Source organism: Brassica rapa, chromosome A09, assembly GCF_000309985.2.
Source record: "Brassica rapa cultivar Chiifu-401-42 chromosome A09, CAAS_Brap_v3.01, whole genome shotgun sequence".
Taxonomy (NCBI): Eukaryota; Viridiplantae; Streptophyta; class Magnoliopsida; order Brassicales; family Brassicaceae; genus Brassica; species Brassica rapa.
In genome coordinates this window covers 3,588,117-3,602,527 of record NC_024803.2, presented here as the reverse complement: position 1 = coordinate 3,602,527, position 14,411 = coordinate 3,588,117, and the positions used below count along the sequence as shown (strand labels likewise).

The following is a 14,411-nucleotide window of genomic DNA, read 5'->3' as shown; positions in this document are numbered from 1 at the left end:
GATGTACCCTCAAATGTTCCAACAACTGTTCTTTTTGGTACCAAACTTAATAGTTATATATTGGATGATACATTGTTTAAATTTAGAAAAATATCTTTTGTTCTGTTGTAGAAACCACTAACTAGGTTGCATTGCATTCAACCCCCTCTTATTCTCTTTTTTTATTATTACAACACAGCCTCTCTCTCAGAAAACCAAACAGAGAGAACCAGTCCCAACAAACCAAAAAGCAAACCGGACTAGTCCACTCACACTGAAAAGTTTTCAAAACACCGGTCATCACAGCTTAGAACAAGCCGGTTTATCAAGAAACCAAACAAGCTCCTCCTCAGCAGAAACACAACCCGCAGGTACATCCCCAGTCTTCTTCAAAGCCGCCTCCACTGCTTCAGCCTTCCCAGAACCGCAAACCACCAAAGCTACATGCGCAGAGGAGTTAATAACCGGAAACGTGAAGGTGATTCTCTCAGAAGGCGGCTTCGGAGAGTCAGTAACAAACCCCACCCATCTCTTCTCCTCACCACACAGACCATGCCCTGGGAACAGTGACGCCACATGGCCATCAGGTCCCACACCAAGAAGCATGAGATCAAACTTCGGAAAGCCGGTTGATTCAGACACGCGGATGACACCGGTCTGAACCAAATGCTTGAGACACGTCTCGTAATCCTCCGCTGCTGCCTCGGGTGAGAGAGAATCATTGATAGCGTATACGTTTCCAGGAGGAATGGGAACCTTGGAGAGGAAGGCATCGTAAGCAAGTTTGTAGTTGCTGTCTTCATGATGCTTAGGGACAACTCTCTCGTCCACCCAGAAAAAATGCCACCTGGACCAATCTATTGAACCAACCTCTACTAGCTTCCTGAGATTCGGACAGCATTTAACATTAAAGCTATGTTCTTAAAAAGACATAACATCCTTAAAGATCGAGACTTTACAACTCTTACCGGAGAGATTTGATTAAGGAACCGCCGGAGACAACGACGGTGAAAGCTCCTTTCTCCTTACAGTACTTGTCGGAGAGATCTGCTGTGTATTTGGCTAACTCAACCGCTAAGTTCTCCTCTGTGTCAAAGATCTCCACTCTCTTCTTCTCCTCTTTACCTTTTTCTGTAGACATGCTCTTCACTTCTGATAACTTTCTCCGACTATTAGTTAATCTCCCGATCGATGAAACCGATAAAGACGCAGTAAAAGGAGAAGAACAAGACAGTTTCTTTGGTGATAGAGGATCTGATCGAGGTGGAAGTTTAGTGGGTAATGAAGAGAAGAGAATCTGACGAAGGAAACAAGAAGAAGCCATTAAAAGGTGGGAGCTTTGCTTCTTTATAGGGAAAGTGAGCAGCTTTGACTAATAGCCGACCAAACACATCTATGTTTCAGAGGTGTGTTCTCCAACTTGGACCGAACCGGTTGGTTTATATTGATAAACCGAGTATATGCTTAACTATATCTAGAATCGGTTTCGGAAGCTAAGACGAATGTTTCATCAGACTATATCTAGAATTGGTTATGTATCAAGTAATGGATATAGCTAACCATTTTAATAAATCGTACTTGGTTGCTTTGTACGCAGGGCCGGCTCAACACAGCTAGGGGTCCTAGGACAAAAAAATTTTTTTTTACTTTCTAAAATTTATATAGAGATAATATTTAAAATATTTTTAAAATTTAATCAATAATATTTTGTATATTTTGTAATGAAAATAAAACTATATACATATCAAATAATTTTGGGCCCTTTTCAATTTTATTTATTGTATTTATAATTTTTTTATATATTAAAAAATAGATTTATAAAAAATTGGGCCCCTTATTTATTATTACACGGGGGGACACGGGCTCGGACCCGGGGCGGTCGCACCGCTTGTCCCCCTTATAAGCCGGCCCTGTTTGTACGTTTTTGTAGCTTAAAGAAATTTACTAACCGGTTTTCTACTAGTACTACTACAAGTCTATAACACACTTCAATGTGTGAGCATCTAAGAGGATGGAGTTTAGAGAGCTGATTTGCTTCCTAATCATTTCAGAATGCACCAAACAACTTTGAGAAGCTCCCAAAGCCTTCAGAAAGCTCTTTCAACGACTGCTAGAATTTGCTTCTAAAGGCATTTGTTAACAACTCCAACGAGTATAGCATATACAATCAATGATGCTAAACCAAACTAAAATCCGAAAACAAATACAAGAACAACACCTCTTAAATTCCTTCTATAATATATAAATTTTTTTCTTCCCATTTTTGGGTTTAGTTCCTCTAAAAACAATATGCTCAAAAGAATCATTTACAAAGGAAGCACCTGCCTTCCACTATATGTTGTATCTTTGAACCCCAAGGTCTTAAGACTTGACTCACACGTTAGAAGACTCATGTCATGACAATGTGTCACCTAGGTCTTGAGCTCGAGCTTCGTACAGTCACACCATGCAAGAACTTAGCGTACCCCAAGAAACTCAGCTTCCCATCTGAACTCCGGATCCAATCCTTGAGCAGAGGATATGCATTTGGTCCCACGCTCATCTCCTACAAAAAAATGTTTTTAATCTTTAACAAAGGGATGGTGCTTTAAGCCAATCTCATAGAAGAAGGTTGAATTAGGATTTAGGACAATACCCCAGCGAGTTCTTGGACGGATATGACTCGGTTTCCTTCTTGTTCAAAGTGCTCAAATGCAGAAGTTGCAATCTGTTCCCATTCTTCAAGAGCTTCCAGTTGGTAAACGCTGACCCCAGCCGCACAGAACTCTTCAAAGTCCAGTTTCTTTTGCACCAGCGGTTGCATCTTCACAGAAATAAGAAAAAAAAAGGTAAGAAAAATGCAGAATACAAATGCACAATGGTACATTCATAAGAGTATGCAATATACTAAACCAATGATAATAATCATGAAGAAATACTAAAGAAAGACTAATCTTAAGATAACGGTTTATTCATGTTACTCACAATATCTACAATCATTTTCGACTATCAATCACTATTAAACCTTTATCTACCATTCATAATTGGTACACCTATAAACTTGAAAAGCAAAGATAAAATATCTATATAAGCAGAGATGTCTTACTGTGTTTAAAATGTCAGGAAGCTTTGATTCCATCATAGCATCAGTAGCATATCTTGTTAAAGCCTGCAGTTAACACTCTAAGATATGGTATTTATTTGTCTCTTTTAAAATTAAGATTTTAATTTCTTGCATTAGGAAACTATTTATTTATTCCATTTCTTCATCAGGTTTTAATGTATATATAGAGATGCAGCTTGCTTGGAAGAATCATCCAAGCTAGAAGAAAGGTTATCGATTTTCGATGAAGGATCAGCATAATGGATATAGATTCACAAACCAAAGACTGAATCGATATGCTATAGCTGAATCAAGAAATGCACACTGACCGTTGTGAAGTTGTTAAGAGATAAGCCTCCATCTTTAGGGTCTAGGAGCATGAACTGTGCCTTAAGGAACACAAGCTCCTCATCAGGTATAGCTTTGGCGAGAGCCTAAGTAAAAAAAAAGAAGAAGATCAAGATAAGAAACAGACAGCCATCAGAAACATATGTTTTCAAATGAGTAAAGAGGAATGCACTTGATACTAATATGAGGGTATCAAGAAACTACCTTGAGTGCTGATCTTCTGAAAGGCGAGGCACGAATATAGGATCTGACCAACTTGTAAACCGAGAAATCAAGAAGCAAACCAGGGTTTTCATCACGTAACCATGGATGAGCTGCAAACACACAGATCATATAATGAAGCAAAGGAAACCTACTTAATACAACCATGTTCTTGTTTCCATTTTAAGAAGAAGACACTAACCTAGAGCTTGAGCAGCTGTCATTCGTTTCCTATGATCCTTGTTCAAAAGCCTTTTCACAAAGTCTTTACCAGTAGGAGAGATTGAAGGCCAAGGCATATCCTCAAAATTAGGGTTTGCTCTAAGCACACAACGGAATATTGCAGATTCAGTTCTTCCGTAGAAAGGTCTGCTTCCACAGAGTAGTATGTAGCTTATGACACCGATGCTCCACATATCTGCTTCAGTGCTGTAAGACCTGTGGAGTACTTCTGGTGCTACATAGTATGCGCTTCCTACCACATCATTGAGCCGTTGATCTACCAAATACAAAAGACAAACTCATCACAAAAACTTTAATGTCAAAGCCAAACTTACATACAATATGCAGAATCATGTACTGCCTCTGTTTCAAATTAGATGTTCTAAAAAGTTATATTTTAATTTATATAAGGGCAAAAGAGATAAATTAATGATATAAATTGCATTGACATACATTGTTACTAAAATTTTACTCTACAATGATACTTGATATGGAACGGAGGGAGTAATAATTACCGTATCTAATGAAATCAGACAAGCCAAAGTCTATGACTTTGAGTACTGCATCCTCGTTTCTGCTGGTGAAGAGAAAGTTCTGGACACACAAAAGCAACATTTGTTTACTACAGTTGATTGAAATGTAAGCAACTTATATAGTGTAGACTGTGTACCTCTGGCTTCAGGTCACGGTGCACTACACCTTGGAGATGAAAAAATGCTGTTGCAGATAGAATCTGTACAAGAATACGTTTGGCGTCTACTTCAGGGTATTTACCACCTCTGCAGTAAAGAAATAACACAATATTTGATCTCATAACCAAAAGGAAGAACACAAAAAACAACACTAGAGGTGTACTAAGGGAACTACCTCGCCAAGATCCTGTCCAATAACTCTCCTCCTTCACACAACCTGAAAGCAAATTAGAAGGAAAGATTGAATATCTGGAGTCGACTCATTTAATAAACTCAATGTTCAAAAAATCGCTAGACGGTAATCAGACACTTTATATAGAGGATTAGAGGATTAGGCTTAGGCGCCGCCTTATAGAAAATGTTTAATCCTTTTAAGAACATTGAATGAAAACTACAGCTTAGTTACCACTCAAAAAAGAATGAAACTTCCAAATCCATACTCAATAAGATTATGAATGAAGAAGCACTTACTCCATAACTACATAGACGTTATCATTGTCCTCATACACATCATAGAACTTAACCATATGCTTATGCCCAGATAAAGCTTTCAGCAACTTCACTTCTCTACGAACATCTTCAATAGACAAAGCCGATGTCATCTGAAAAACAGTCATCATCTATCTTTATATTATCTAAAGGAACAATCTTGGTACTAAAAAAAAACCAGATCTTTCAAGATTCCGACATAATGAAGAACAGTAACAACAAGAGTCCCTACATTGGTCGGTACCACATCATTACAGTTTGAAACCTACCAAGAGAGAGAGAGAGTAAAGAGAGTAAAGACCTTAGCTTTGGAGATGATCTTGACAGCCACCGTCTGCCCCTTCATCTTCCCTTTCTTGGCCTTAGCCCAGCAAGTATGACCAAAATGCCCTCGCCCCACCTCCTTCCCCAACTCGTACTTCCCTTCCATGTTCTTCCCGAACCCGAAGTTCTTGTCCAGCCTCTCCCCTCCGACGCCGTCAACGTCCTCGCTGTCCTCCGGGATCGGTTCGTCTCTCGGCCGCGGCGGCGCGCCTCTTCTCCGCCTCAGAGCCGCCATGATCGGCTTCGCGGGTGACGGCGGCGGAAACGGCCATTTGAACTTCCGTCCCGGAGTTCTCGCCGGCGACGGAGCTACTCCCGCCGGTAAGGGGCTCTGGAACGGGCTGCTGGCGTAGGAGTTGACTTCGGAGGGGATGGGAGACTGAGGGATCGAAGCGCGCCGGGGGGTTTGCGACGGCTGCTCGACGGGGATCTCGTCGTCTTTGACGGAGGAGGTGTTCCGGCTGTAGCAGAGACCCATGGCCGTCGGATTGACTGATCGGTCAGAGTCAAAGAATCGGACGGTGAGGAGCCGATGTTGAATAGTAAGGTCGATATCAAAATTTTTTTTTTTTTTTTTTTAAATCGAAGAAGAGAAAACAAAATGTTTTTGAATTATATAAAGGGAGAAGGCGAAGAAGGTAAACACATGACCACTTTATTACTACTACAACAACCAAGAACGCGTTTTGTCATTAAATCACTTTTACTTCTCTGTTAATTTCATTTATTAGTGTGTCGTCTAATGGCTATTGGGATAATGGTCACAAAACACCAGCTTTATAATGATAAATTTTTATTTTTTGATAATTAAAACATTACAAATATTTTTTTGTTTAAGGACTTTTTTTTTAATTATCTATGTTTTGGGTGATTAAATATATAAGACCAGACTTTATTTAATACTCCGTTTTAAGATGTGTATCCAACCCATCTTAATTTGTAAATTTGATTCCAAAAAAATACTTTTTAGAAAATGATTATCTAATGATAATAGTCAATATAATGTTGTATTTATTGATTCCCAATGATTAAAGAGAAGTTGTTCGATTATTGAATAATCAACAAAACCATATGTTATGTATGGGATTGATAGCCTATTTCCAGATCATGTTTTCAGTCTCAAAGTAGAAATTATTTTGAATCATAATTGTTCATTCATATCGGTTTCTTAACATGTGTAAATGAAGAAATCCAATAATAACTCAACTTAAATACTAGTAAACCTTTTACTACAGATTAACTATAGTTTTTTAAAACTCTTAGCATGTTAGATATACATTTAATAAAAGCATTTGAACAATGCTTATCAATAATTTGAAATGGGCATGTGTCAGTCCATCGCTACCAATCCACCACCCTAAATGTAAATCAAATGGTCACTATCCCTTAAAACTTATAAAATGTTTAGCTAGAAATACACATATTAAAAAAACTACTTTTTATTTAAAAAATATCATTAAAACTATAAATTAATGGTATTCAACCAAATATAAAATAAACTATTAAAATATCATTGAATACACAGTTTTTAATAAAGTAAAAATCACATAGAAAAATGAAAACATCATATATATTAGAAAATCAAAATTCTATAAAACATATTACATTACATTTGCAAACCAACTCGGTGAATAACTAACTTTTGGACACTAGTTTGACTAATTTTCTTACATAACGCTTCTACCTAAACGTAGCTTACTTTTAGACTACCGAGTTTTCCAATTAGTTTTACAATAAATAAAAATTGAAAAGACGAAGACGGTGGTTCTGATCTGTCACAGCCAGTCACCGAACATATTAAACAGAAAAAAAGTCTCAGCCATTTGTCAGGTTAACGCGAAAACGAGTTAATACGGTTACCAACTTGACTATTCTTTACACCGCCTAGTGAAAAAGACAACAAAAAGACACTTTTCATCTTTATTATAAACCGGTTCAAACCGTCTTGATACAAGTTGGTAAGATTTCAACACCTAACCGACCTGCTACTGTATATTGGTAGCAAATGGTTGCCGGTTAACTTAAAAAAGTTCTGACGACGTTTATGGCTATTGGTTTAATTGGCTGAGCTCAAGTGGCTAACTCAAATCATAACTAACCAGAAAAATTTAAATTCGTTGCCTTCATGAATCGTCTACTAGACGTACGGTCCGGTTTGATTTTTGCTATGGTCGATGCAGTGATCCGGTTGTGAAGGGAGCTTGTCTTACGCCGCAAGAAATATACCACTATGTTGACGTATACGTATTTTCCACTATCTTGACCGGCAAGCTGACAATGGTCTGATAAGTTGACGTTTATCTTTCCGCTAAACTCTTCAACGTTTGAATATGTTATTTCTTATATTAGATTAATAACGTCCCCATCTGAAACAAACAAGTCACAGGACTTGGTCATATAGATGAATAACTTATACTTTTAGTTACAAACACATGCTAAAAATATCAACTAAAGAAACTTCCATATGTATTGTGTCTACTTTTAGTTGTGGTTTCACACTTGGTCGTGTAGTTTTTGCCAAGGATTTATAATTCAAAGAAATCAAACCAACTCAGACAATTGAATTGAAAAGTTTGATCTATAATTCAAAGTTTAATCAATTTTATCAGAAAGCTACCTACACAAAAAGATAGCATTAACTTTAATGGAAAAGAATATAATCTGTAAATTGCCACATCAAAATAACCTAACAAGTAAAGTTCAAAACAATTATGGAAAAGAGTGTCTGAAGTGATCACAACACCAACCAAATTTTAAACAATTTCAAGGTATTTAGTACTATTTTTTAATCTATCAAACAAATTGGAGGTTTAAAGAACATATAGTATCAAGATATTGTGCCTTTTTAGTAGATGATTTTGTTTGACCATAAGGGAATGGTCGTCTATATCTTGATAGGCTAACTAGATTCGTTCAGACTACGATATGATTATAAACTAAAAGAAAAAGCAGATCAAACCTAAATAACATAGAAAGTAAATATTCTTTCACAAAGAAAAGACTCTCCAAAAATCTAACAAAAACAAAAAGAAAGATCAATGAAACAATTTGACAAGATTTTAAACACACTGAGTACTCTTACCAGATGTCTATGCATGGAGATTCAGACATAAGATAGAGCAAAATAAAAGATTCCCCAAAAAGAGTCTTAAAATGATCCATGAATATAAAAAACGAACAATTTGGTTTTTCATCACGCAAAGAGAAGAAGGAGAAAGTCTGGGAGGTGGTTAAGTAACAAAAAGGATTGTTAATTATATGAACATAAAACGCTTCTGAGTATCTTTAAAATGACATTTGATCGCTCTTTATCTCCTTGAATTGATGAGCTCTTTGATCGGTTTGCAGTTACCATTAGTTTAAATCAGGTTGGTCTAGCCTCACTGGTGTCTTTGACAGGCTCACCCTTCAGACATATAGAAGAAAAGCAAAATTAATCTCACAGACACAGTGATGATTTTATTATGTCTTGCTAACCTTAAAGAACACCAACATACTTACACTTGAATAAAACGAAAATAACTAAAGACATGAGGCGTCTTAACAAGAGAAAATATTACAAAATCCTCCAAACTATTTATATCTACAACTAGCATGCAACATTCTGCATCCAAAACTAAACGAGCTAATCGCAAATGATTATAATAGATTGATGAAAAACTAAACACGAGAAGAATCAAGAGGCCACAGTATAAAAAATAAGAATAGTGAAACTGTTGTAACCCTACCTTAAAGGGAGACCGCCCAAGACAATACCGCTACAATTAAGAGCAGAAACTGCACTTTCCACCTGAAACATTCAAAATTATCATTTACCACATTATTATTTCTATATTAAGGTGATTAGGGTCAAACATTGCCTCATCAGGCCAAACAAAAATTCAATATATATAGTGGACCATGCACATTGTTGCAGTGGTACATCACATTTATGACCATAATATATATCTAGTCCGAGAATGAGTACAACTTCAAAAGACTATCACGTATGTAAAATCAATTAAGCTTAACTTGAAACTTTTTTAAGTATCATAAAATGATTTAACTTTAGAATCAAGTTCATGCAGTTACACCAACGTGATAAAGAAAATTCATGTACGGAAAAAAACAGGCAAGAGAAAATCACCAGCTTAAATTCAACAAAAGCAATGCAGGTTTGGTGATGACAGTCTCCAACAAGCCTCACATGTTGAATCTAAAAAAAAAAAATATGATTTAAAATCGAAAACACAACATAGTATAAAATATAACCAATCTACCAGCCAAAACCAAATATGTACCTCCCCACATGCTGTTTTAAAAAAATCTTCCAGTTCCATCTGAGTGACCTGTATGTAATACAAAAACGAAAACTAATTAAAAGATGAATAGAAAAGGTTCAATTTCCAGTTCCATCTGAGGAATAAGTGATTAGGAAAATGAAAATCAAGATTACCTTCTTGTCGATATTAGTACAGTAAACAGTCTTTGCACATTTCTCACGCTCATCCTGAGACTGAAAGCAAGATTATGCAATCTCAGGAATAATAATAAGAGGAAGAGTCAAACCTAAGACTGGTTTAGATATGATTATATAACTTAACTAACCTTTGGAAGAAGACTCGGGTCCACAGGTGCAATAGCTGTTTTTGAAAGACGAACCTTTATAGGATAAGAACCAAACAGAGTTCCTGATAGGCTTACAGCAGACCTAGCTCCCTCTGAGACATTACTTCACTGATTAGTAAACAAAAGAAGAACATTTTAAAGTGATAAAACAGTTAAGAGTAGAAGTACCTTCATCAGCGAACTCAATGAAGGCAAGACGGAGACTAGATTTATTGTCACCGCATGTACGACAATCAACAATCTTTAGACCCAAAAAATGTACAAGAAACTGTATGAGACTTGAGTTTGAAGATGATATCAAAACAAAGTGGCTAAAAGACGCATTACTCAAGTACCTGCCCACATGATTGAAAGAGACCAGCAAGTTGCTCCTCAGTAACCTACAAAAAGACAAAAGAGGGCTTTGGTTAGTTGTATTACACTTCCTTCTCAGAAAGTGAGTTCTTGAAGATAGCAATTCTTTTTTTAGACCTGTTGATCAATGTCTAAGACATGGACAGTTCTCCTGATTGCTTCTTCCTTCTGAGCCAGGCTTGTTTTCTTGCTCATCCTTGGCTTCCATTGGCAAAAATTCATTCTCTGCATTAAAAGGACAAAACTATTATATATAGGTCACATGTTGTTCATAAGTATAGCTGGATACCCCTATTTTATAAAAACTATTATATATAGGTCACATGTTCTCCAAATTATCAGAAATTTTTTATTAAGATTGAATTAAATATTTATGGTCCTCTAAATTAATTCGAGATCCAGCATTGCAAACACAGATCATGATTTTCATATTACATTTCTCATCAATCTAAGAAATGATAAACAAAAAAATGTTATATAATTCACAAGATGCAAACATTGACAAGACATTTTCATGAAACATAATAAATCCAGCACATATAGGCCATAACTCAGAGAATAATGTAAAACATGATATACATAATACATACCCTTGTATCGAAAAGGTCATTGTCCTCAGCAGAGAAAGCTTGCATTGCGAAACTGTTGGTAAACCATAAGCTATTCTCCACAAACACAGGGAGGGTTGGAGCAAGGGGCTGTGGAACATACTCCTTAGCCATCGGATTAAGTTTAGAAAACTTAACACCCATATGACTTATCTCACTGTTGAGAGCCCCTTCATTTCCCTTTGTTGAGTTTGGTGTCTCAACAGAAGAGTTGGATTCAGGGTTCTGATCACCAGGAGATGGCGGCATCATCGTAGCTGCTAATGAAGCAGTGTTGTTGTCTAGGTTTTGATCACAAGAGTCCACTTTCACATCAGCATTTTCCGGGACAGCCATGATCAATCACACCAAAGGATGAATCTGTATCGCAAAAAATCTGACTGAAGAAAAGTTCGAAGTAGAATAAAGGGAATATGAAGCTCTTTTTCTTAAATGAAAAAAAAAAAATTGATTACCAAAAAAAAAACAATAAATTCCAGTCAAGAAAATATACAGATGCAATAAATTATTATTAATTAGTTTGGTCATTTGTCAATACCATTTCTTAATTATTAATGATGGTGGTCATTAGTCAACACCATTTCTTCATTGTTCTTGTTATATTAGTCTATGTCAAATTTTATTACTAATGAAATTTAATTTAAATTCCTAAACAAGATTCTGAAAAAAATTTACCCTTTTTCTGCCAACATATTTCACTATTTTCTTTTACTTCGGCAATGAATTAATTTTAACCTTTAATTTCTTGCATATTGGTTTAGAAGAAATTATTACATAACTTAATATTTAATATTTTTAGTTTCGTTTAGCTAAAATTCGAGTGTTATATTGTAGAATAAAATCAACCCTTTTTATTTTATTTTAAGGTATTAAGCGGTTATGAAGAACTTATAAAAAAATTTACCATCAATTTGACTAAACAATTGTTAATAATCTTATACCAAAAAACCGAACTTGAGTCTCAAATATTATTTACTAATAACTATGTAAATTTATAGAGATAAATCTATAAAATATTTTAAGATAGTTCAAATAAAATTATAAATCTTGGATATTCATAAATCAAATATTTTTTTACTATATAATAATATATAATAGATCACAATTACTATATTTGACTAAGAGCATCATATTCATACGAGAATTAGTCATGAACATTACATTAATAGGTTAATAAAGTAATTTGACATATATTTTATTATGTAAATAATATAATTATTAAGTAATGGAAAACTTTGGACACTGAATATTGTAAAAATATAAAATTATTTTTATAGTGATAGTAGATGAATTAATATATTTTCATATATAAATATTAGAAAATTTAATATTTTTAGGCTAATATAAAATATATGTTTTTGAACCAAACGTCATATATTTTATCGTTTAGAATATTAAAAAAACTGAATATATTATAGGCAAATTTTTTTTTTTTAAGAAATCGGATGTAGTTAAGTAAGATTTGGTTTTCTTTATATGTAAAAATCATCTTTGTAACATTACATATATTATGCATTTTTTTTATTCAACACTTTAATTAATAAATAAATATATTTTATTGAAAGACAATCCTAACAAATTATTAAATTGATTGATTATCACCATTTAAGTATGTTAGCCTAATGATCTGAATATTGACACTCGCTTATATATCCTTTGATGTCTCTTTAATATCCGATGAAAAGTGAAAACATTTCAAAAGAACAATTTAAAATTCAAATCTTATAATTCTCCAAAAAATTCTCACTCGTTTAAGAAAAGTCAGAGGAAAATTGAAAGTCTAACTTCATGACAAACATTAACACCCTAATTTCTGAACTTACTGAAAAATCAACTAATGTTGAAGTTTGAGAAAATGTATTAAGAGTGTGGCAAACAACAAGCCCGCTAAATCTAAAAGAGAAGCACCTTATTTTTGCTGACCCAAATGTAAGTTCTATGTAATATTTATTTAATTTTTTTCTTTGGTTTATTGTACAAGAAATTTTAATTACTTTCCCTTTAAATTAAGGTTGTAGAATTGAATTAATACTTCCTCATAATTAACTGGACAAGCACTATTTCAGCTTTTTGATGAAGATATATGGAAAATATTCCGACGATTTGAAGTTAAACCTTACGATGGATCGAGAAAGAATACTCCCCACCAATTTCACATCAACACTTATCCAATCGGTATGTATTATCATTTAGTTTATAAAGAATAATTATGTAATGAATTCTTACCAAATTTAATATCCTACTATTGCTCGAATTTTGTAGATTTGGTTGGATGAGTTACTATCTTTGGATATTTAAGACATTTTTTGAATTATCCTTATGATGAGATATTTGGAGAATATGTGTGAAATTAATTTAAAGTTGATGGACGAAATGTTATTTCATTTATTTAATAGGACACTGAAATATTAAATTTTAAATTATAAATAATCTTCTATGTATGTCACCAATATTACTGTTTAGTGGATGTAAATTGGAATGTAAAACTTCTGGAAAGACTGTCTAAATTCATTAAAACATTTCTAGCTTAGCTTTTCTAGCGAGTCAATAACATGGAATTAGGTAATTTAAATATTTTAATATTAATGAATTTATTTTTGGATATGAAATAACCGATTTGCATTGTTTACAACTATTTAGGAAAATTAAAAATTACAAAACGAAGAACAATGTGTCAAATTCATTTTCGATTCAACATGGATTTAATAGTGTTATATTATCATATTTGCATCAATGTTCAGACTTATCTTAGTGGAAATGATCGTCCACTTTAAACACTATAAATGCTTTATTAATACATATTTATTTTTTATTATTGGATAACTAATAACGTCCCAATCAGAAACAAACAAGTCACAGAACTTTGGCCATATATATGGATAATATATACTTTTAGTTACAAACACATGCTAAAAATATCAACTAGAGAAATTTCCATATGTACTGAGTCTAATTAAGGTTGTGGTCTATACAGAAAGCTACCTACACAAAATATAGTATTTAAATTTAAATATTATTGTGATGAAAAAGAATAGAATCTGTAAATTACCACATCAAAAGAACCTAACAAGTAAAGTTCAAGATAATTGTGGAAAAGAGTGTCTGAAATGATCACAACACCAACCAACACTTTAGATTCTTAAACTATTGAATAAATTAAGTATTTAGGACTTCCTAATTTATAAAGCAAATTGTAGGTTTAGTGAATATAGTATATCAAGATATAGGGCCTTTTTAGTAGATGGTTTTGTTTGACCATGACGGTCGCCTATATCTTGGCAAGCTAACTAGATTCTTTCAGACAATGCATGATATGATTATAAACTAAAAAAAAACAGATCAAACCTAAATAACATAGAAAATAAATATTCTTTTACAAAGCAAAGACTCTCCTAAAATCTAACAGAAACAACAAGAAAGATTAATGAACCAATTTGACAAGATTTTAAAACAAATAAAACACTGACTAAGCTTACGAGATGACTATGCATGGAGTTTCAGACA

General features: G+C 34.0%; 3 protein-coding genes across 4 annotated transcripts; all 3 read right to left on the bottom strand.

Moving 5' to 3' along the window:
* Positions 1 to 81: 81 nt before the first annotated feature.
* Positions 82 to 1,532, bottom strand: LOC103837056 (6-phosphogluconolactonase 3, chloroplastic). The gene is made up of 2 exons (XM_009113380.3): positions 948 to 1,532; positions 82 to 862 (listed from the first exon to the last, which is right to left on the bottom strand). Exons 1-2 carry the CDS (start codon positions 1,301 to 1,303, stop codon positions 280 to 282), a joined length of 939 nt encoding a protein of 312 aa, XP_009111628.1. The 5' UTR covers positions 1,304 to 1,532; the 3' UTR covers positions 82 to 279.
* Positions 1,533 to 2,095: 563 nt separating this feature from the next.
* Positions 2,096 to 6,672, bottom strand: LOC103837057 (CDPK-related kinase 4). Of its 2 annotated transcripts, XM_009113381.3 has the most exons (11): positions 5,315 to 6,264; positions 4,996 to 5,126; positions 4,700 to 4,741; positions 4,503 to 4,611; positions 4,348 to 4,426; positions 3,813 to 4,109; positions 3,614 to 3,723; positions 3,391 to 3,495; positions 3,065 to 3,127; positions 2,615 to 2,782; positions 2,096 to 2,524 (listed from the first exon to the last, which is right to left on the bottom strand). In XM_009113381.3, the coding sequence occupies exons 1-11, from the start codon at positions 5,813 to 5,815 to the stop codon at positions 2,387 to 2,389; spliced, it is 1,743 nt and encodes a 580-aa protein (XP_009111629.1). In that variant the 5' UTR covers positions 5,816 to 6,264; the 3' UTR covers positions 2,096 to 2,386. The 2 variants fall into 2 exon arrangements, 1 of the variants encoding a protein (XP_009111629.1); XR_626848.3 differs by lacking the exon at positions 2,096 to 2,524 and having other exon boundaries at positions 2,648 to 2,782; positions 3,065 to 3,141; positions 5,315 to 6,672.
* A 695-nt stretch (positions 6,673 to 7,367) lies between these two features.
* Positions 7,368 to 14,368, bottom strand: LOC103837058 (polyadenylate-binding protein-interacting protein 13). Its single transcript, XM_009113382.3, has 10 exons — positions 10,890 to 14,368; positions 10,417 to 10,524; positions 10,281 to 10,325; positions 10,114 to 10,186; positions 9,925 to 10,037; positions 9,773 to 9,832; positions 9,618 to 9,665; positions 9,464 to 9,532; positions 9,066 to 9,127; positions 7,368 to 8,743 (listed from the first exon to the last, which is right to left on the bottom strand). The coding sequence occupies exons 1-10, from the start codon at positions 11,241 to 11,243 to the stop codon at positions 8,692 to 8,694; spliced, it is 984 nt and encodes a 327-aa protein (XP_009111630.1). The 5' UTR covers positions 11,244 to 14,368; the 3' UTR covers positions 7,368 to 8,691.
* Between the last annotated feature and the right edge of the window lie 43 nt (positions 14,369 to 14,411).